At 41.5% G+C, this 23,699-nt stretch overlaps 2 protein-coding genes across 18 annotated transcripts in view; both read right to left on the bottom strand.

Moving 5' to 3' along the window:
* The window catches only part of TTC21B (tetratricopeptide repeat domain 21B), a 103,259-nt gene extending 87,882 nt beyond the window's left edge, over positions 1 to 15,377 (bottom strand). For 6 of the 10 annotated variants that reach the window (XM_073305712.1, XM_073305709.1, XM_073305706.1 and 3 more), the window contains exons 1-6: positions 15,300 to 15,377; positions 14,756 to 14,885; positions 11,850 to 11,960; positions 9,160 to 9,326; positions 6,347 to 6,469; positions 1,791 to 1,948 (exon numbers count right to left, since the gene is read on the bottom strand). In XM_073305712.1, coding sequence (XP_073161813.1) covers positions 1,791 to 1,948; positions 6,347 to 6,469; positions 9,160 to 9,326; positions 11,850 to 11,960; positions 14,756 to 14,885; positions 15,300 to 15,320 — 710 coding nt within the window. In that variant the 5' untranslated portion in view covers positions 15,321 to 15,377. Of the gene's footprint in view, positions 1 to 1,790; positions 1,949 to 6,346; positions 6,470 to 9,159; positions 9,327 to 10,479; positions 10,607 to 11,849; positions 11,961 to 14,755; positions 14,886 to 15,299 lie in introns of those variants that run through there. The other 4 variants (XM_073305708.1, XM_073305715.1, XM_073305710.1 and 1 more) reach the window with 3 other exon arrangements.
* A 4,503-nt stretch (positions 15,378 to 19,880) lies between these two features.
* The window catches only part of LOC140895606 (sodium channel protein type 1 subunit alpha), a 181,912-nt gene continuing 178,093 nt past the window's right edge, over positions 19,881 to 23,699 (bottom strand). For all 8 annotated transcript variants that reach the window (XM_073305722.1, XM_073305718.1, XM_073305720.1 and 5 more), the window contains one exon: positions 19,881 to 23,161. In XM_073305722.1, coding sequence (XP_073161823.1) covers positions 21,984 to 23,161 — 1,178 coding nt within the window. In that variant the 3' untranslated portion in view covers positions 19,881 to 21,983. The remainder of the gene's footprint in view (positions 23,162 to 23,699) is intronic.

The following is a 23,699-nucleotide window of genomic DNA, read 5'->3' on the forward strand; positions in this document are numbered from 1 at the left end:
GGACTTAGCTTTAATTGTTCAGGCTTACAAACACAACAAGTTAAAGTGCACACAATGTGAAGTGAGACCATTAACACTGGAACTATGTTATAAACAACAAATATATTAATACACATTTTTATCTCAATATTGTCCCTTTTATTTGCTGACTTAGGAAGAATTTTAGGATAAGATTCTTTTCATACTTAGATGACAACTTTAGTTTAGAATTCTGTTAGAATCTTAAATAAGGGTGTGTTTTTTAAAAAAAAAAGTATTTTAATGATTTTCAAGTAGTTTTTGCCATACAACTACACGTAATAGACACTCCATTATCTGAATTTCCCCTTTATCTGGAATAGGGCCATATAATCCAGTTTCTGATAATACATCATCATAGCCAGTATATTACTAATGCCACAGAAAAAAGATTCCCATCTGCCGATCTTATAAAACATTCTAAAATTTTACTGGCTGAGATCTGAACAAACGGTCTTTACACGCTATTTAAATATGGCTTATCAACACCAGTGCTTTGCAGACTTAGAAACTCAGAGGACTGAATTAAAGGTCTTTTCCTTTGGGGCTCCTGAGAGGTGCAGCATCTACTGTACCTAAACTAAACTAAAACTAAACTAGTCCCTGTGGCTCTCCCAGAGGAAAGCAACTTCAAATTATCCTACAAAACCAGAATACCCATACTTTTGGCCAAGACTTTTAAAAACAGGAGCCTAAAGTTAAGCTCCTAACTCCACAATAGGAACAGCTGAGTGAAAAAAATCAGGAAGACGCCTACATATGGATTTAGGAATCTAGCTAAAGGGTCACGGGAATTTGTTTTGTAATCTTGGCCTTAGTATTCATTAAAGATTAGTGACTGAAATGAATTCAGGGTTCCTAAGCCAAGCCAGTTTTGAGATGTAATGTTACAAAAAAAGCCATTAGAAAACATTTCAAAAATGAAAATTATGAAACCTCTCCCCATAACAATCTTGTCAGAACCACCTCACAATTTTCTCCACTAAAACTTTCTTTAAGCAAGGAAGCACCAATGACACAGTGAATTTGTAAAAGAGGAGTTTTAGCTTTTTTGTTTGTTTTAGACTTAGAGGGGGATCACAATCATAACTGGGATTACAAAGTTAAATATGGAGATCACATTTCTATAATGAAAGTTTACGGACTTCATACCTACCGCAGAAAGGTTAACAGACAGTTAATATAGCACTGTGGTATTTCCCATATAACACGATGTGGGAGGTTTAAATTTGCAGAAGTTTTCTAAAGTTTGGACATCATGCACATATCATAACTGTCTAACATGATTTGGGTTAACTTACTAGTCTTATCTCACAATATATCACTGGCAGCAGACTGAGGCACAAATGTTTTAAAATATTTAAAACACAAGAGTACAAGTACATAAAAGGTTGTTACAAGGAGGAGGGAGAAAAATTGTTCTTCTTAACCTCTGAAGATAGGACAAAAAGAAATGGGCTTAAATTGCAGCAAGGGAGGTTTAGGTTGGACATTAGGAAAAACTTCCTGTCAGGGTGGTTAAGCATGGAATAAATTGCCTAGGGAGGTTGTGAAATCTCCATCATTGGAGATTTTTATGAGCAGGTTAGACAAACACTTGTCAGGGATGGTCTAGATAATACTTAGTCCTGCCATGAGTGCAAGAGACTGGACTAGATGTCCTCTCGAGGTCCCTTCCTGTCCTATGATTCTAACAAACCCAACTAGTGCATTTGCCAATGTTCTTAACAACTGAAACAAAGCAACACCATGGACATATATGTATACTGAACCTTTGTGCTGTTTCAACTGCTTGCTCCCAGTCCTGCAAGGCTAGTTGTAGTTTCATTTTCTTTATAAAAGCAGGAAGAAAGTCCGGGAAGTTTGCTATTATCTGGTTCACAATTTCTAAAGCTCCCGAATAATTCTGGCGCACCTCAAAATATTGTGCCTAGTGAGAGGAAAAAGAAGTCCTATCAACACTGTACTCTTGCAAAAGTGTCAAGATTCATAAGTATTTCCACACAGACACTGGTAAAAAACATTCAATAGAGGGAAATTCTTCCCTTTACTAATATTTTTACTCCAGTTTTAAGCATGACAGAAGGTGTAAGAAAGAAGAAAGTCAAAAGCTGCAGCTTTTGTAAGCACCTTTATAAAGGTTACAGCAACGCTGCAGTTATAAGTTATTGATCAGGACACACAGGAGAATGAAGACAGACACATGAATGATTTAAAGGACAGATACAACTTTTTTAACTTTCATATTAAGGGGTGGAAGATACGAATTCTTACTCTAAACCACTATGAGGCATTCACTGCGTCTGATGCAATAAATGTTCTCTTACCATATGACCAAGTAATATAGGTTGGCTCCTTAGTCAGACGCCTTGCTAGTAAGAGGAATGGCTGCTGAATGCCCAGAAATGCTTAAAGACGAAGTGTGTGTGGAAGTTCACCTGAAGGCAATCAGCTTGTGAGTGTCATGGCTGTTGTGAGGATTAGTGTTTGCAGAGCACTTTGAAGATAACAAGTACTACACAAGCACAGTGTTTTCTATTTTTTAATAGTTTAAGAGTGGTATCTAGATTATCTTGATTTTCTTTTTCTTTTTTTTTTCCTATTAGAGACGGTCATGTGCAGAAGGACTGGATTTCCAGCTACTGCTTTAAGTTATGAACCAACATGAACTACACTGGTGACTGAAGTCAGAATAGGGTAAATCTCAACCTACTCCCTGCGCGCATACCTTTAACATTACCATTAACATATATGCACAATATTGTGCATAATTTTCTGAGGTTTAACATTCTTTTTATTTATTTGTAGATTACCATTAAGCAATCTTGCTTCATATTCCCTACTGTGAGTTCTTTTGCAAAAAGGGAAAACAATCTTCAAAATTAATAGATTCTTCATAATGGCCAGATGACTATTTGTACATTGCAAAGGGAAAAAAAAAGTGGCCAAGACAAAAATTATACTACCAGTTACCTAAACAAAATGAACAACCGAAGTACAATGCAGATCGTAATTTCTTGTATTAAAGCAACATGAATATTGTTTTTATGCATGTGACCATGCATATCATAATGCTTAGGAGATTTTGTATATCCCTCAATTATCTGTGAAGAGATATGGACATCTTACCATGTCATGTAGGTTTAAGATCTCCATTCATACAAGTATTATTTGATTGAGTGTGTGTGTTAAGGATGTTTATATGCATCAAAATTTAAATTATTTCACAAACATTTTTAGATGTTTTTCTTTCGGCTACTTTGTTTAGTTTAGTGCACATGAAAGTCAAGGATTAAAAGTTGAAGTTAGACATACAGCAGTACGGTCAGGTGTTGTGCAAACTTGCCAATGCACAATAATCTTGGACCACTTATTAGCAAAGATTTCAAGGGGCACTGTCAACTTTAGGGTTTTAGAAACTATTATAAAAAGAAATCTAGTTTTTGATAGAGCACTCTAATAGTATATTCTGAATATTTTTTAAAATTCCTTCATTAAAAAAAGTTGGATATTTTTCTGCTTTTATAAGGGCTTTTTCAACAAGGCAGAAACTAAACAACACACTGTTAGATTGTTGTGCCCAATTGCTGCCCCATTGAAGCCAAATTGTTGAGAAGGGAAGAGTGAAACTGATTCTATACAAGGTTTCAGAGTAGCAGCCGTGTTAGTCTGTATTCGCAAAAAGAAAAGGAGTACTTGTGGCACCTTAGAGACTAACAAATTTATTTGAGCATAAGCTTTCGTGAGCTAGAGCTCACTTCATTGGATGCATTCAGTGGTCTCTAAGGTGCCACAAGTACTCCTTTGATTCTATACAAAGTGCTGTCATATACAGGAAGCAGACTAATTGAAAAACAGCCTATTTATGGGATTTTCCTACCAACAGTTCAATTCTAGTAACCTTGACATTACTTGCAACTATAATTGGTACAAAAAGTTTTAGACAGAAACAAGTTGTATCTTTTTAATTGTGCTGAACTTTGCCAAGTTGTAAGATGATTGTGTAATGTGGACAAATACCTACTTAAACTAGAATGTACTCCTGGGGGAATTGTGTACCACTATGTAGACACAGAATTCATGTCCACCTCAGATTTCTTTGCTTCCCCGCAGAAAAATGACTTCTGTCCCCCTGCACCCAGACACATACCCCTGCACCCATAACCCTCCCACAGAGCCTCATTTCCCCCACACCTGGAACCCTCCCAATGACTCCCTGTGCATCTAGGTCTCACCCACACCCAAACTCCCTCATTGAGCTACCTGCACCCAGATGGCTCTGTGTGGAACATTCTCACCCCACGTCTGGATCCTCGCCCACACACACACTAAACCCCTCCACACTTGGATCCTGCTTGCCCCAGATCTGGATTGGGGGCCAGGGCTTGGCATGCATGTGAGACTCTGTCCCTCTCGCTCGCTATCTCAGTAAGTCTGGCACAGAGGGGCAGGGCCCCTCGGTGTTTCTGAGGCAAGCCCGACCCTTGCACTGTGTCAGGTGCGGCCTCACCACGGAGTCCAAGAACCAGGTTGTCGGGTGGGAGGGAGAGTGCACAAGCTGCAGGGTGATCTCCTGCCTCCATGCAACCAGTGGCCTGTGCGCCCCACTGTTATGCTAGAGCTTCCACATTTATTTACTGTCAAATAAAATTTGCAGAACTTTAAAACATTGTGCGCAGAACTTATTTTTTGGGTACAGAATTCCCTTAGAAGTACAGAAGGATATCAAATTTGCTTTTAGTTTAAGTGATTTCCTCAGAGTGCAAAAGTTAGTTTACTAAATAAATGTAATAGCCTAAGACACCTTGAGTGTGCTTGTATTAAAATACTTGGTCTCAGTATACATTCACAGTGATCATATTTAGACCACAGCATACATTTTAGGATGGTATCTAATGGACAGAAAAGCATATTAAGTTTTAATTTGGGAGTAAGAAGGTTACATTCTAAACACGCTCAAGTACTGAAATACACATAAATGTGCATGAGTGGATACTAATTCACTAACTGAAGTTTAGTCTTTGATATAGTTAAACTAAAGTTTGCAGACTTCAAAATCGACAGGGAAAAAATAAAAGGGAAATCAAAAGGACAAGAATTATAGTACAGGAATGTTAAGATTAAACAAATCCACAATTAAGAATCCAATACATACAGTAGCTAAATTAATAACTCATCATAACCCAATTGTGCCCCCTTGTGCCCATCTATAGCCAGAGCAGATATTTTAATGAATCTCTGATACCCTTAAAAGAACTGTATGTAGTTCACTTGCAGTGTTTGTCCTGTGGGGGCCTCTGGCAAAGCTCAATTCCAGAGCCCTTACCTGGACTGAGGCAGTAAGGGAACTGGGACAGGCCTAGGGAAGCAGCGGGTGACTCCCACAACGCCTGTCCCTTTCCCCCACTGACTGTGCCCACCTCCTGCTCTGAGCTGGGAGCTTCACTGTCCAGGCAGCCCCACTATCCAGCTTTAGCTGGTCCTGGGCTCCTGGCAGCTCCAGCCCTTGCACTCCCTGGCTACCAAGTGGGCCCTTTTCCCTACCCTCCGTCTCCCCCACCCTCCCCCCAGCTGCAGAGCATTCTCCAGGCTGGCCAAAGGACTCACTGTTGGGTCAACACGGGAACAAAGCTGTCAGGGCCCAGCCAGAGCGAGCAAGCAAAGCTGTACAATGGACGCCTCCCCGCCCACCCCACACCCCCGGGGGTGGGAGGGGAGGCAGGATGGAGCAGCTGACAATGGGTGGGCAAAATGGAAGGCTCTTGCGGGCCAGATCTGGTTTGCCCCCCCCAGTCTTGGTGGCCCCTTGTGACTGCATGGTTTGCAGGTGCCTAACACTGCCACTGATGTAGCTTTGTCGTATGACATGTCTAGGTAGGGTTTAGTTTGATAAATATATATTAAGTGGGCTGTCTACAGTAAGAGCTACAGAAATGTTAGCACCCATTATAAAAATCACTAGTAACATGAAGTTTATTTTCATATCTTCTGTTAATTATATTAAACATGCCCTATATGAGAATTGTTCTTATATTACACAATCTTAGAAAAGTATACAAGGTATTTTTGTTGTAACATAAAACAGCTGACTCATTATCACCCCAGAACATGGAACAGCACAGACTAGTTATTTGAACAAACGACCAAAACAGCAACTCCTGATTTCTAATCCCAATGACTCCCTCTGTGATCTTGGGCAAATCACATAGCGGTTCTTTCTAGTTTCCTTACAATAGTTACTAACTTCACTGAGGTGCTATGGATAACCTGTTTCAGAAAATATTTTGAAATACACTGTGGAAGTGCTAAAATAATAAAGTGAACTCACCTTACCCAGCAGGGCAAAAGGGTCATTCCCATCTTGCATTCCTTCATCAAAGTATTTTACAGCTTTTTTAATATAAGCTTCTTTTCCACAGGTGAGATCAAGCCAAGCTTTCAAAATCAATCCCTTAAAGCAAAATTCAGCTTGAGTTCATGGTTTAAGGTAATAAGTATATTGTAATATGGTATTTCATACTAACAAACAAGGATAAACATAAACAGTAGTCTATAACATCTCTCTTAAATCCACTATAGCATTCAAATGGACTATAACAAAAAGGCAATGGTTAGAGCAGGCGACAACTAGGAGTCAAGAAATGCAGATTCTATTGCCCCTACTGTTAATGGCTTTATGTAATCTTGTATTCTTGTCTCATATTTCCAATCTGAAAAAATGGGTATAGCACTATTTGCCTACCACTATAAAGCACTTTGAGATCTTCTGAGGAAAGATACAAGTTCAGATATGGAGAAACAGCAGCTTCTCTGTAGTTATGTTTGCAACCAACTTCCATTACGCATCACGATCTACACAAGCCAAACACTTAAAAAGCGTGGCTAGAGATCTCAATCTTACACTCTCACATAAAGCACATTCTTATCAAGTTGAAGAAATATTTCACCACAACAGAACAACTTTAATTGTAATGTAAAATTGTTCCCACTATTATATTAAAACAAACAACTCCTTATAGGTGCACATTAATGATATATTGAATGTACTTATATTTGAAGCTGATATGTACAAAAGCAATACATTGTACCTCTTTTTCTTCTTTTTTTTAAACCAACACTGCAATTTCTGTTTTTAAAGAGATCTGATTAAAAACAAGAAAAATTCACTGAGAGTTAAGAGGAAGACACTGTCACAAGGAATGTATCACAACAAAGTTCCAGATGAAGGACTCTAAGCTCAGCCATCCCTGAAAATTGTTAGCAAATCCAAGTGATGTTCCTTTGTACATTACTGAAGGAGACTATAAACTAATTCTATATTATATTTAGGACCAATAGTTTTCAGTATTAGCAAAAACTATGTAATACTTTTCTCCATATTCATATTTAGTTTTGAAAGCCCAGTTGCTCTAGAGCAGGCGTTGGGAACCTATGGCACGCATGCCAAAAACGGCATACGAGCCAATTTTTAATGGCACGCTGCTGTCTGCCGGGGACAGCAGACAGCAACGTGCCATTAAAAATCCTGCCCGGCTCAGCCCACTCTTCTCCACCCCCGCTCTCTCCTTGCAGGGCAGGCAAGCTTCCCCCTCCCCCCGCCTCTTCCCACAGCGTGCTGGGTTCCAGCCCCTCTTTCTCTCCCCCCCTGCGGCTAATCCCCTTACTACGGAGGGGTAGAGAGAAAAGCAGAGCTGCAGCGCACTCGCGCTTCTGCTCTAGGGACCTTGCAGAAGGGGGTGGAATCGGCATATCCCCTCTAGCCCCCTGCCGTGCAGTCAGAGCAGGGGGGTGGGAGCACCCCCACGACCACACCCCCAGCCCCCTGCCCTGACTCCTGCACCCCCCACATCCCCATCCCCACCCTGAGCACCAAACGGGAGCTCCTGCACACACACACACCCCCACATTCCCACCTGCACCCCTCGCACCAAATGGGAGCTGCCCAGGTAAGCTCTCCACACCCAAACCTCCTGCCCCAACCCTGAGCCCCCCTCCCTCACTCTAGCTCCTGGCCAGACCCTGCACCCCAACCCCCAGCCTGCTCCTTCACCCCCAGCCCTGTTCTCAGTGCAGAGAGAGGAAGAGAATGGCTAGAACCAGGGAGAAGGTAGGTACCTACTCTATGTGGACAGGGCCGGGACCCCAGACCGGCAGCAGGATTGAGCGGGGCTGGCAGCCGGGACCCTGGCTGGCAGGAGCTGGTGGATGGACCCCCAGACTGGCAGCAGGCTGAGCCGCTCAGCCCACTGCCAACCTGGGGTTCTGGCTGCCAGCCCGGGGTCCCAGCCACAGGCCCTGCTCAGCCCACTGCCAGCCTAGGTGAACGGAACTCCAGGCCGGCAGCGGGCTGAGCCGGCGGGCAGTGTAAGATCAGCATTTTAATTTAATTTTAAATGAAGCTTCTTAAACATTTTGAAAACCCTGTTTACAAATGACAATAGTTTAGTTATATAATATATAGACTTCTAGAGAGAGACCTTCTAAAAAACTTTAAAATGTATTATTGGCACGCAAAACCTTAAATTTAAGTGAATAAATGAAGACTCGGCTCACCACTTCTAAAAGGTTGCCGACCCCTGCTCTAGAGGTTTTGAGCTTGCTTTTCTTTTTTTTAAATAAATATATCACCCTCTGTAGTTAGAGTCATATCTAACTCTAAGTCATAGAGTTACTCCATACCATAGCTCAATTTCTTACTAGCAATTATATTTTGCTGACTATCAAACTACATAAATTGAAAAAAATGTTCTCAGCTTGAATAAATATTTTCTGGAAAGTCCCAACATTAATGGAAGGCAGGTGGCATTTTCCAGTAAACATTTAAATCAAGAACCAGAAGCCTCAATTATACACAGCCATTTAGATTTATTTTGCCTGAAGATAAACGTATTTACTTAATTAAATACTTCTGTTGGCCACAGCAGACCTTGCTTTTCAGTTACTGGATCAAAGAGATTTAACAACTTACTATTCACAAATTGTGAGTAGTACCAGCCACCCAAAAATGCTTTTGAAGCATTAAATGAAATATTATAGCATACAGCAGTTACATTAAAGGATGACAATGTAGAAGAGAGCTAGTACATCTAGTTTTATAAACAGACAGCTATACTTATATTTCATATATAGAAGACTAGTTACCTCTTTATTACCATTAGAAACTTTGATCATTCTATCAACGTATTCACGGGCTTTGTCCTGACGACCAAGATGCCACAAAAACAACCCTGCAAAGTACAAGGCCTGATGTCCTGCAGTCTTACGTTGTTCCTTCATTTTAGCATCCAGTTCCAAAATAGCGTCTCGATCTGAAAATAGTAACAGTAGGAATTCTTTTTTAAAATTTTGATCATACCTTATCAAGGTCATTGTACAATAAGAGCAGATGCCGCATAAATGTGGCATCCCCAAGGCAAAGCACATTGCCAAACACTCTGGTATTCCCCCACTAGCTGGAGCTCTAAACAGGTTTTCCAGAGGTAGATACAAAAGACTAGGGTAGAGGTGCTACATTAGATACAAAAGACTAGGGTAGAGACAATGCTCCGGTGAAAAGCATTTCGTGCTCACACATGGGCCCTACTCCCCAATGCCCACGGCTTTCTAACGCCCTGCACCAGATGAAGAGAGTGGTAGAAACTCAAAGACCAATGGCAGATGACAACAGCCAATTCAAGCAGGATGAAACATGGCCAATTCCTCAAAGCCTATGATAAGGCTGCATTACAGTCAAAGAGAACCTTCCTATTGGCCTCCATTGAGGTGGACAAATCCTGCCCCAAGGAGCCATACAGGGTGGTAAATCACTTAGGGTATGTCTACAAAGCAAGCAGGATCCCACACAAGTGAGTCTCAAAGCCCAGGCTTGCAGGGCTCACGTTATGATGCTAAACAAAGCTGAGTAGACATTTGGGGTCAGCAGTCCTGCACCCAATACTAACACACTGCTAGCACCAAGATGGTATAGAGCTTGGACGAGATCAGCTCCTGGATAAAGAACAGCTGGCTGAAGCTGACGAAAACAGGTGACAGGGGAAAGCATTCTGAACAATTTGCAGCCACAGTGCGGTATCCTTAGCTGACAGTTCACACCCACCACTGGTCAAATCAGTCCATAGTCTAGGAATACTCTTGAATTCCTCGCTGGTGTTTAGCTCACATCACAATGACTGTGAGTAATGTTTTCTACTATCTCCAACAGGCTAGTAGACTTCACCCTATCCTGGTCAACAAAAACATAGCCTCAGTTATTCATGCCTTTGTCAGCTCTTGCCTGGACTATAGCAAGGCAACATACAAACTAGCTGGGCATAAAACCTTCAGAACCCAAAAAATTCCAAGTATTTCAGAATGCTGTAGTGCATCTCCTAAGCAACAAAGGCTACCATGAACACACTACACCTCTCCTCCACACTGGCTTCCCACAGAATTTCAAATAAAGTTCAAAGTCTCAGTCCTTACCTTCCACATGCAACCTTGCCTGGGCCCAGGATACCTAAAAGACCACCTAAAACTCTGGAACAAAGACCGTGCTCAGCAACGTCTCTCCTCTGGCACAATGGAATTCTCAACAATGAAAGAGTAAAATCTATGCAGGAGATAAAAAAAACTTTCTTTGGGGATGGTCAGAGACTGTGGAATGAAGTCCCCCAGGATAATCACAAACCTCACCACTTTCCAGTGCAATATTTTTGACCTTGCCTTCTCCAAGAAAAACACATTGCAATAGATTTTATTTAATAAATAAAAATACCCTATCAAAACAAGACACATCACTACATATGTTTCTCCCTTTGAGAAGATGATGAGACAAATGCGTAGACCCCCACATTGCTTAATGCACTACTAGAATGAGCTCAGACACTCTGGTGATGAGTGTTGTATAAAAACCCATATAGAATACAAAGCTTGTCAGGTGACATGGCGAATGAATTTTTCAAGACCTGATTTTGAGTATCATATTACAACTTTTTTTGTTGTTGTTAGTCTTCCTAGTACCTGCTCTGTCCAAAACCCTGCAGATTCTCTCCTAGATTTTCCAAGTCACCACTGCTTTTAAACTTTCAAGTTTTTCAAGACACTATACCCTCTCGGAAAATGAAAAGCATAGCAGGATTGTTTTCATGTAGCATAAACTCCAGAAATAAGTTTTTTAATAAGGTGGGAGAACCTGAATAGGAGTATCAAGTAATAAGGAGTTTTCAGTCCCATTACTTCAATGGCACTCTATCCTTCATACTTCATGTACACAAATACTCATTGGTCAGGTCATCTCATCTCAGTTCACAGTCCAATGGATAGGGCAGGGACAATGAAGTGTTCCTAAATGGAATTGAAGTTGGCAGTAGAAACTATAAGGTAAGCGAGGCTACACAGGGAAATAAGAAATGCATATCTCTGATAAGGAAAAATATTTTTTGACTGGCCTTTTGGATGTAGAAGAATTAGAGGCTGGCAACAGTAAAGAAGATCAGGAGATCAAAAACAGACAGAGGCAGCCAGGAGAGTGGAGGTCTACAGCAGATGGCCATTGCTTACGGAGAAGAGAGATTTTTAATATGTCAAGAAACATAGCTCTGTAACTTTTCAATATTTTGTCTGCAAATACACCCTTATTTGTTATGTAATGGAGATTGTTGTATATAGTTTTGTCAAACTTCATCTAGTTATAATATTAAATTTAGAGTTATGTGTAGGGCTAAAGCATGCATTTTGGTTTAATTGAGATTCGACTATATTTTGCAGGTTAGATTGCCAGCAGTTTTATTAACTGCAAATATTATAAGACTATGTAAAACACAGAAAGACAACAGTATTTTCTGTTGGGATACCTGGATTAGAGCTCTTTTTATGGGCATAGATCAGTGCCATCATTGTGCAAAGGGACACCTCCTGTTTGTTTTTAATAGACTCAAGTTCCCGAATAGCTTCCTGAACATGACCTAAAGAATACAAGAAGAGATAAAGGGATACAATTATCTTTAAAAAAAACAAAAAAACCCACCATGCTTCCCTGAAAGTGTTTTACCTGCCACCATTAAGATTAACATTTTATATATTAACACTGTCCAGTATATTCACTATTAGGGCTGTCAAGCGATTAAAAAATAGTAATCATGACTAATCGCACTGTTAAACAATAATACAATACCATTTAAATATTTTTGGATGTTTACTACTGATTTCAATTACAACTCAGAATACAAAGTGTACAGTGCTCACTTTATTTTTTTTTTTTATTACAAATATTTGGATTGTAAAAAAAAACAAAAGAAATAGTATTTTTCAATTCACCTAAAACAAGTACTGTAATGCAATCTCTTTGTCATGAAAGTTGACCTTACAAATGTAGAATTTAAAGATAAAACAATGTAAAACTTTAAGGCCTACAAGTCCATTCAGTCCTACTTCTTGTTCAACCAATCGCTCAGACAAACAAGTTTGTTTACATTTGCAGAACATAATGCTGTCTGCTTCTTGTTTATGTCATCTGAAAGTGAGAACAGGTGTTTGCATGGCACTGTTGTAGCCAGCATCACAAGATATTTACATGGCAGATGCCTTAAAGATTCATATGTCCCTTCAATGTTTCTCTTACGTTTGGCTGAACAAGAAGTAGGAGTGAGTGGACTTGTCGGCTCTCCAGTTTTATACTGTTTTGTTTTTGAGTGCAGTTATGTAACAAAAATCCCTACATTTGTAAGTTGCACTTTCATAACAAATAGATTGCACCACAGTACTTGTATGAGATGAACTGAAAAATACTATTTCTTGTGTCTTTCATTTTTACAATGTGAATATTTGTAATAAATAATATAAAGTGAGCACTGTACACTTTGTATTCTGTGTTGTAATTGAAATAGATATATTTGAAAATGTAGAAAGACATCCAAAAATATTGAATACATTTCAAATCCTATTCTATTGTTTAACAGTGCAATTAATTTTGAGTTAATCACATGAGTTAACTGTGATTAATCGACAGCCCTACTATTGACATAATTAGCTGAATAATTGAAGAAATTGTTTTTTCAATTTGTTTATTTTGTGTATAGCTAACCTCTCTATTCACAATCATTTTCACTTGTTTGTGTAAGGGCTTGTCTACACTTAAAATGCTGCAACAAGACAGCTGCTCTGCTGTAGCACTTCAGTGAAGACATTACCTATATGACAGGAGAGGTTCTTCCCTTGGCATAGGTACTCCACCTCCTCAAGAGGCAGTAGCTAGGTTGACAGGAGAATTCTCTATCCTGTCTACACTGGGGGTTAGATTGGTTTAACTGCATCACTCAGGGTTGTAGATTTTTCATACCACCAACCGATGTAGCTATACTGATCTAATATCCTAATGTAGGCCACTACACTAGTGTAGTGTAGGCCAGTATCTGCCATACAGTAACAGGAGAAAGAAAAGCATGCTAATACTGAGAGAACCTGGAAGTGGTCTTGTTTTATTTCCACCAGTCACCAAAGGTGAAAACCACCCTCTATTCCAGGGGAGGGCAAACTACACCCCAAGGGCTGGATCCGGCCCGTCAGGGCTTTCAATCCGACCTGCAGGATTGCCAGCACCGTGGTGCAGCAAGGCTAAGGCAGGCTCCCTACCTGCTCTGGCCCCGTGCCACTCCCAGAAGCAGCCAGCACCACACCCCTGCAGCACCAGGGTGCGGCAGAGGGCTCTGTGCACTGCCCTTGCCTTCAGGCACCACCACCCGCAGCTCCCATTGGGCAGGAACGGGAAACCACGGCCAAAGGGAGCTTCTGGGGTGGTACCCACAGGCAAGGACAGCACACAGCAGAGCCTCCTGTCCCACCCCACCCACCCACAGGAGCCACTACTGGACATGCTGGCCACTTCTGGGAGCGGCGCGGGGTCAGGGCAGGCAGGGAGTCTTCCTTAGCACTGCTGCCACCCCAGAGCCGCGCAAGGTAAGCAGTGCCAGGCCAGAGCCCCCACCCCTCCTGCACCCCACACTCCAATTCCCTGCCTTGAGCCCCTTCCTGCACACCCCACCCCCTCCTACACACCACACCCCTTCCCGCAACCCTACCCCAGCCCTCCATTCACGGTCATGAATACAATTTCTCCAACCAGGTGTGGCCCTTGGGCCAAAAACTTTGCCCACCCCTGCTCTATTCATTTTATATTGTGCTTTTAACTGCACTTTGGGCACTGGTTTCCTTTTCCAGGCATTTCCTATATCTGCAACAGGAGAGTGCTTCCAACTGTTTTGGTTTTTTTTTTTTTAAGTTCCATTTTCCAAAACCTACTCAATAAGTAGGTCTAGTAATAGTAAGTCTAAACAAAGCCCTATAAAACACAACTCAAAGTACATAAAAATTATTCTAATTTATCACAATTTGGACTGATTAGCTAAATAAAGAAAACAAGCTCCAACAAGAAAGCTTTAAAACAAGTTACTTTTGTATACCTGTTTCACCTCCCACCCTTTGTTGGTCTTATCTATTTAGCACGCCCACTCTTGGGAGCAATGACTATCGGTTACATTCGCAGCCCACAGGAACCCTGATTTCAACCGGGGTCTCTCCAGGCGCTTCTAACATTCAAGTCATTAATAATAACGCTTTTTAAAAAAAGGTTTAATAGAGTGTTGTAAAACCGCAAGTGCTGGTGGCAGGTCTCAGGGGAAGGGTTAGTGAAGCGGCCTGGATTTGAAGCTGACGGCTTCTCGTTCAACTTTCACCACAGACCCAGCGACAAGCAGTCAGTCACCTTCCATCATCATGCCATAGGCGCGGTAGAACAGGAACACGGGGTCGTTGCCAAACTTCTTAAGACCATCATTAGCGGCCACCTGGACGTGATGGAAGTACCCTTCCTGGCAATAGTAGCTGACCAGAGCCTGAAAGGGAAGCGTCACTGTGGCACACAAGGAACCGGTCCAGAACGGAGAGCGGCCACCGCCTTCAGCCACTTGCCCGCGGCCCCCCGGCCGGCTCCCACCTGCCCCCGCCTACACCAAACGCTGTAGCTGCTGCCGCAACCGTGCCGGCTCCGTAGCGCCCCTGCGCCTTCCCGGCGGCGCACAGCCGAGCCCCCTCCCGCCGAGCAGCGCTTATCCCCAGCAGCCCACCCTCCTAGGAAGGCCCCGGCCCGGGCGCTGGGAGCAGGGCCGTTGGCCGCGGAGAGAGCGAGGCGGCCGCCGCGGTGTGGGGGCGGGCAAGCAGCCGGGAGCCCACTGGGGGGGGGGGCCGCCGCGGCCGAGCGCGCAAGGGAGGGAGGGGGCGACGGCAGCACTAAGGCCGCCATTACTGACCCGCTGCGCCAACGACTCCATAGCCACCGACCGCAACCCGCAACTACCACAGCGGTAGCCGGAGCGACGTGGAGCAGCGTTTCGGGCACGGGGCGGGAGCATATTTGTATTGGTTGTTTCGCAACGAGGAGGGGCGGAGCCAGGGGAAAAAAGCCGCCTCGATTGGATAGTTGAAGAGGGGCGGAGTCCGGAAAATGACGTCCGTTGGTTGGGCAGTTGAGTAGGGGCGGAGGAGCGAAGCTAGAGAAAGGCGGAGGGTGATTGTTCTAGGTGAGGGGGGCAAACGGGGAGGCAGGAGGGGCACGGCACGGGAGGGGAGACAGTTACAATGGGGGATCCAGAGGGGGACGCTGAGCAGAGAGAGCCCCAGCCTGTGCCCACCGCTCCTCAGAGGGGTCCAGGGGACCGGTGGGCAGGCGGAACTCGGCCTGGAGAACGAAGCGGCCAGTGCAGAACATTGAGCCCTGGGGTCCTGGTGCCAAGGGCAGGCAGTGGGAAGAGATCCCAGTAGGGCGCAAGCCAGGCATGTTGATTTGTCCTAGTGGGGGCCTCAGGCAGAGAGCGGGTCCCCGTTTGTCAAGGAGATGGAGGGTAGAAGTTGATTTCCAACTAAAAGATATGACAGAATGATCACACATTTCTTAAGCAGGACAGGTTCATGTATACCAACTGGTGCTAAAATACCAAATACCAGCCTCTAGCTGGTTTTGCTTCAGAGGATTGCTTGACTATCTAATTGGAACTGTAGCCTTAGGCTATCCATTTGAAGTAATACAGGTGAATTATGTAGCTCTTTCTGGAATAAAGACTTTTGATAAAGGACTGTTTCAGCAAAGCAAAACAAAATTGCTCACTGCCACTTTTCTGATTTTTCCATTCCATTATCAGATAAATTAATGGACGTCTGAGTAAATTTAGAGAAAATGTGAAATTTTTAGAGCCCAACAAACTCAAACTCTTTCTAATATTCCTGTTTGTTTGGCATGTCTCCAGTGGAACTTATTACACCTGTATTTCATATTCTGCACTAGCTTTGCCTCAAGTGGTCAGTTTAGCTCAACTGGGATCAGCTCTGGTGCCCTCACATTTATGCAATGGGGGAGCAGACATTTTTAGTGAAAGGTCCTTTTCTCTGAAACTTTCTCCATCTCGTGGGTCTGACAAATCCTGAGCTTAATGACCTTCAGTTCACACTGCAATGATCTTGTATTTTCACAGGTTTTTGTCTGAGGAGGTGCTCAGACCAAGGCTTTGGGGATTTGTGTTAGGTTTTCTGAGGTCTTGCTAGCTGACACTTGCCAGATTAGTTACGAGTTAATTTAAGTGGTTTTGCATAAATATACCTAGAGGTTATGAAAGACACATCTTCCAAAGTTGGCAGAAGTGAACTGCCCCTCTGGCTGATTTGGTCTGATTTTGCTTCAGAGGAGGGGCACGTCAGATATCCAGAATTGTTGCCAGTCTTCTTTGTAAACTGAAATATGCTCAGGTCTCCTGCCCCAAATATTGTGAGACCACTAGTATGTGAGTCCCAGGATGAAGTTAGGATTGAACAAGTGCTGGATTGGAGACTGCGCCATTGTATTGTGATGTTGATGGGTGATCTCATGAAGTTCATCAGTGCTGTATTCTGGGGCACTGAGCGTGATAATGTTCAGTGGCTAAAATCCACATAGATCAGGACTTCCCAACTACCTGGTATGACTAGCAAGCTGGTCACAAGGAGTTGATCACTGAGTCATACTCCGATGGAATAAAAAGCAGCAAAATCCCATGTTCACTTGAAGTCAGCTTCCCACCCAATCCAGAGGAAGTGTCTCAACACTTCCTGCTCAGCTTTCCACTCAGTGAGTTGGGAGGCTCCTTCATACAGCAAGTCTGCTAGCCCCACAACCAGTACCTAGCATCTCTGAAAGCTACACAAAGAAGCCAAGCACACCAGGAAAAATCCTACCAGCATTCACAAGCCCAAATACACAAAATCAGACAATGTTTTTTTTGCTGCAGTTCACCTAACTCACAACCCTTTGGTTTCTTCCTGCATCTCACCCAGTCCCAGAGGAGAGGATTGTAGGATGGGTGAGTAAATGGTAAGAGACAACAGGTGGTTTTTGGATTGCAAATGGAAAATGTTTGGAACCACTTATGTAAATGATAAATTTTCTGTGTTGGGTCAGAATTTCATGACCACAAATAGGAATTATTATTCCAGGGGGTTGCATATTCAAGTTGCATGGTTGGCTACAATCTGGATCATCTCTACCCCTGGGGTGAGAAATCCATTTTGATGATCTGACCCCAGAGGTTAATACAATTGGAATGTTTCCAGAGGGATCTGAGGGAAAATAATAGGTGTAGTATGATTTTATCATCTTTTGTCATCAACTATTGAGAGAGTGGTTTCTAGACCTCTTTCTCCCCAGTTTTGTCCCCATAGGTCACTGTGGTTTACAGGTGACCTGTGACAGATGAAGAAATTGGGAGACTAAATACAGCACAGGTGGCTGAAGTTTTTGAAGAGGCTGATTGCATCAAATTCAAACTAAAAATAGTGCACAAATTTTTAATAGTGACATTTATTAACCATTGGAACAATCTGTTTCTCCACTGAATTTTTAAAATCAAGAATGGATGTCTTTTTAAAAATATATATTGTAGCTAAATAAGAAGTTATGGCCATGATAGCAGGAATTATTAGGTAACTGCAGGAAGTCAGACTAGATTATCATAATGGTCCCATCTGATCTTAAAAACTATGAATTATAAAGATATTTTTGAATTCTTATGCTCTGGGACTGTGGTATCTCCAGAATGTCAAGCAACAGATTTGTTCTGGATGGTGAACAGCCTAGCTAATTGAGACAATCTCCATTTAGTTGATGATTATGTTGTGAGGAAATTTCTGATTCACAAAGTAATAGATTCCAAGGCCATAAGGGACCATTGTGATCATCTAGTCTGACCTCCTGTATACCACAGACTGTAGAACTTACCCAAAATAATTCCTAGAGCATGCTTTTAGAAAAACATCCAATCTTGATTTCAAAAACTGTCAGTGATGGAGAATCCACCACGACCCTTAGTAAATTGTTCAATGGTTAATTATCCTCACTGTCAAAAACGTGAACGTTATTTCCAGTTTCACTTTGCCCAGCTTCAACTTCCAGCCATTGGGTTGTGTTATACTTTAAAATAAGATACAATTAATCAGATTAGAAATGAGCTGGCCCTGGAGGCAGGGCACTATGTGGAATGAATAAATGCTAGGTAATCTCTGCTTTAGTTCCAGATGGTATCATTTACGAAGGTTCTGGCTGTTTTAGAAGAAAAACTTGACACAATCTGTGCATTGGATCTTTGTCATTCCCCTTGGATAAAGGCTAGAAAGGAAGTACTAGGTCCTTTACTGGTGGATATTGTCATTATCCCCTTTAGGGATGGCTAGCTCTCAATTGCTTTTACTTTAGTTTAAAGGAAGCATGTCCTTGGCTTTTGCTCATAAATGCTTCTCTTGATGGTGATAGTCTATGCAACTATCAATCAGTAGCTAATTTTCCACTTTTGGTCAGGATTATGGAACGTTATGGTGAGAAAACTCAGAGTAGCCGGATGCTTCCAGCTTTCTTGACCCTCATCAATAGGAATTCTGACCTGCATTTGGCATAGGGACTGCCCTTGTCAAGCTGGTGGATGATCTTCTGGTGAAAGATGAAGATCAGGTGACCTTGCGAAGATGATCAGATCTATCAGGTGTCTTCAATACTGTGGCTCGTGAAAGGTGGCTGCAACATCCATAGAAATAGTGGATTAGGTTACACTTCAGGGGCATCACTCCTTTCTTGCCAAGATACCCCAGAGGTTATTGTTGGGCAATCACACTTCTGCCCCGAGGGCTCTCATGTGGAGTGCTATAAGAATCTTCTTTGCCAGCATATTATTAAATGCAATTGATCTCTTCTTGTTCAGGCCGATAGTGAAGTACACTAAGACAGGTCTATACCTGGTACATGGTAGTGGTACAGTTGGGCTTGCTGATGCATTTGTGAGATCAAGCCAAGGCTGAGCCCATTCTCCACCAGCATGCACAGGATGGGGATGTGGCAACCCCAGGGAGGCTGCTCTCCCACCCAGGCAGATACCCACAGCAGTGGGAGAATGTTTTGTCCATATGTAAGTAACCCCATTGATTTCTGGAGCTACTCAGCTTGAGTAAGGGTGCCAGGAACAGGCCCTTTGAAAGGAAAAAAAAATAGCTGCTAAGTTATAAAAGAGGTGGAATATTATGTAAAAATAACTTTGTCATTATAATCTTAATCACATTCCTATTCACATTAGAGCTGTTTCCTCCCACCAAATATTATATCCCTTTTGTATTTTTGTTACTCTATTTTATTAAAAGATTGTGAACATTATCAGTGGCAGTACTACTTAAGGGGCACAGCCCAGTGACAGCAATAGATTTTTGACTGATAGTAAGCACAATACCTGGTTGTAATGGTATGCAGGATCAGATTCTTATGCACTATAGCATAATAACATTGATCTTATATTAATTTTAGTTAATAAAAACAGACAAGGAAATACAATAAAAAATGTAATCTTTATTATTTTGGCGCATTAATAATGTTGTTTAGCATCAGTTAGGGTAATAGCATCTTCCTGCATGCAGTTCACTAATACAGTATAAGTCAATAGTTTTAATAAAAGAAGTCTATATGTAATTTTCTTGTGTAAGAAACATAAAATGTCCTGATGTGTTTGATTATACAATTTTGCTACTTTGTTTCTGTGAAAAAATATTGTGGACCCAGATTATATTAATAGTAGTTCTAATGCAGCATGAATCAAAAAGAATAAATGCAAATAAACCCTGGAAAAGATAAAGGATTCTGTGAACGAAAAAGGATATTTTAAAATTCTGATGCAGGCACTGCTAGAAATTCAAACAAAACTTTGCATCCTTTTCCAAAGCAAAAAATATAGCCTCTTGCAATCAAGCAAATTGTGCACTTATTTTGCAGAAATTATCAAATTATTTCAAATGGAAATGTTTTCAAATATAGTAAAAAAGCACCTACAACTACCCATTCTTGTCTTCATTTCTTATTTTCTGAAGTTCTTCCATGAAAAAGTGCTGTGGTCAGAAAGTAATAAAAATGGCTGTGACATCAACCTGAAGATAAAATTCATTTCTTATTTTATGTACATAATGCTGAAAAATAAAATAAAATGGTTTTTTTACAATATTTATATTTGCTTATAAAATTCTAACCACATTATTTTCAACAGGTTTAGCAGTTTGCAACACGTCTGTACAGTTTTGCTATACACCATATGTTGTCACTTAAGATTTAAAAATTTAAAACAAAAAAGCTCTTAAATTAGGTGCAAACTATTGCTTAATGATGTGAAGAAATGAGGTCTTGTTGAACAATTTGTTTCTCTTTACCTCTGATGTATGGCTTCCTATAACTAAGAATTCTGGACTGTTGAAAGAACAGCTGCATAGGCAGTATAAACATGCATTGATAGCATCCAAACTATCTATAATGGTAGAGAATACATACTTTTACCTGTAGAAAGCTTGCACACTACACTTATTGTGGTACATATTTGATGCAATAAATGTGCTCATGTCATTATTTGGTTGCTCAAACATGCACCACAGGGTAAAATTACTATTTACAGAACAGAGGGCTTTTCATTAACATATACAATGTCAACCTTACTGAGAGCTGAAGATGGCCAAACAATACTGCAGGATAAAGCAGAACAATTTTATAAAGGGTTCTTTTTGGTCAATTGTGTTTTCTAGGGCAGATTCTTTTAATATTTTTATACAGAAAACCATTTGATAAAGACATAAAACCTTGGACTCCAGACCTTACAATGAAGTTTGCACTTGCTGAGATTAATGGTCTGTGTAAAAATAAAGCATCTGTTCTGTTCTTGTGGATTATAGAGAACTTTACAGGCATATAAAGACTTGTCTGATGTGACACAACATGAATACATTAATTAAGCACCTCAGAATTTATTACTTCCTCCCAGAAACACAGAGTAGTTAAAAATCTGTTCTCTGTGACTTAATGTTTTTTCATGCATGATCTATAAGTGCAGCATGCCTTCATGCAAATAATTTCTGTGTGTATATTAGAGTCATATTATAGAACACCTGGTCCTCATACCTGTAAAATAATACTTAACCCCTTCCCCAACACAAACCCCATTTACAAAAATAGTTACATATAATAAACATGATTTAAAAAAAAAGATGAATCCACCAACACAGATTTTGTAAAAATATGACAAATGTGGCAGTTGAAATGCAAACAGTGGATACAGTTACTGTATTGTTTTATGCTAAACACACACAAATTTATTGGTTTGCACCCCTTTAACTGGTCCCTACAGTCTGAGTAGCCATTTTTTCTCTCCTCTTCAGCAGTGTCAGCTGGTAGTGAAAATAGTAACCTCCAGTCAATGTTGTTTCCCCATATTATAGTCACAGTTTACTGACAAGGGGTCACTGTCTTGTTATAGGCACTGACCTTATGTATACAGTATATTTGTAAAAACTGTCTGTTTGGCATAGACCTCCTACAGGAGTCCTGTGGACACAAACACATCACCTTCACAGGCTGTAAACAACTTTTCACACAAACAGAATTGTTTGCTTGCATTTTATTTTTCCTTCTTTCTAACATCTTTGTCTTCCTTTTCATGTTTTTCTTTTACTAGCTTTGTTACACAATCATAGGAAGGTGGACAAACTGCTGTTGAGGTGGTCATGTCTGTTTTCTCTGTAAATGAATTTTCATTTAACTTGTCAATAAGAATTTCATCTTTGATACATTGACCAACCCCTCCTTGGATTTTATTTTTGTTGTATGCAAATGAAGCCTGTTTTACTGTTCGTTTTAAAAGGTAACGTCTGAAAGCACGCTGAATAATGACAGCAGATGCCTCCTCTTGTTTTCGTTTTAATGTGGTTGTAATTGGTTCATAGGAGGCTTTTGAAGGATTGGATGCCATAAACCGGTCTTCCATTTGTATTCGAAGTGCATCCATCTCTCCACTTTCCCCCAAAACACGCTTTGTAAAAGCAAACAAGATGTCAAGGCAGTGAATTCTGTCACCACTCACCATGGGCAGATCCATTGCAATAAGCTGAACTTTGTTTGGTTTTGCTAAATGAAGAGGAGGATCAAGTGCGGCTGCAAAATCAGACAGTTTCTCAAATTCCATGAACTGGGTTGCATCTGGATCATATTTTTCCCAAACCTCATAGAACATCTCAAAGTCGTCCTCACTCAAGGGCTCTGCACTTTCTTCTGTAGCAACACTGAAGTTCTCCAAAATAACAGCAATATACATGTTTACTACAACTAGAAATGAGATGATAATATAGCTGACAAAAAAGAAAATCCCAACTGAAGGGTTACCACAGTCTCCTTTAACAGAGCTTCCTGGGTGAGGTTTATTAGGATCACAGTCTGGTTCTCCACTGTTAAGAATTGGTGCTAACAAGCCATCCCAACCAGCAGATGTGGTAATTTGAAATAGGCAGATCATGCTGTTGCCAAAAGTTTCAAAGTTGAACATGTCATCAATCCCAGCTTCCCTCTTAACGTAGGCAAAGTTGGACATTCCAAATATAGCATAGATAAACATGACCAGGAAAAGCAGGAGACCAATGTTAAACAAAGCAGGAAGAGACATCATCAAAGCAAAAAGCAGAGTGCGAATCCCTTTAGCTCCCTTAATGAGACGCAGGATTCGACCTATTCTGGCAAGTCGGATAACTCTGAACAAGGTGGGGGACACAAAATATTTTTCGATGACCTTTGCTAGAAACATACCTGTAAAAACAAAACAGCTAGTAAGTAAGGGGAAAATATTTTACAGCAATTTAATCTTTCTGTACTACAGTATCAGAATGATGGAGAATTGCAAAGACTTCCAAATCATATAGTCATGTTTTATATGATTACTAACGTTTCATATGTCAAGTAAATGTAATGCAGGGATCAGCAACCTTTGGCATGCGGCCCATCAGGGAAAGCCGCTGGCGGACTGGGCCTTTTGTTTACCTGCAGCGTTCACAGGTTTGGCTGATCGCAGCTCCCACTGGCCATAGTTCACCATCCCAGGCCAATGGGGGCTGCGGGAAGCGGCGGCCAGCACATCCCTCGGCCCTTGCTGCTTTCCACAGCCCCATTGGCCTGGGATGGCGAACCGCGGCCAGTGGGAGCTGCGATCAGCCGAACCTGTAGACGCTGCCAGTAAGCAAACCGTCCCAGCCCCCCAGCAGCTTTCCCTTATGGGCTGCGTGCCAAAGGTTGCCGATCCCTGATGTACTGTATAGGTTCTAATTTAATTTTTAATATATCCTATGTA

This window comes from Lepidochelys kempii, chromosome 11, assembly GCF_965140265.1.
Source record: "Lepidochelys kempii isolate rLepKem1 chromosome 11, rLepKem1.hap2, whole genome shotgun sequence".
Lineage (NCBI taxonomy): Eukaryota > Metazoa > Chordata > Testudines > Cheloniidae > Lepidochelys > Lepidochelys kempii.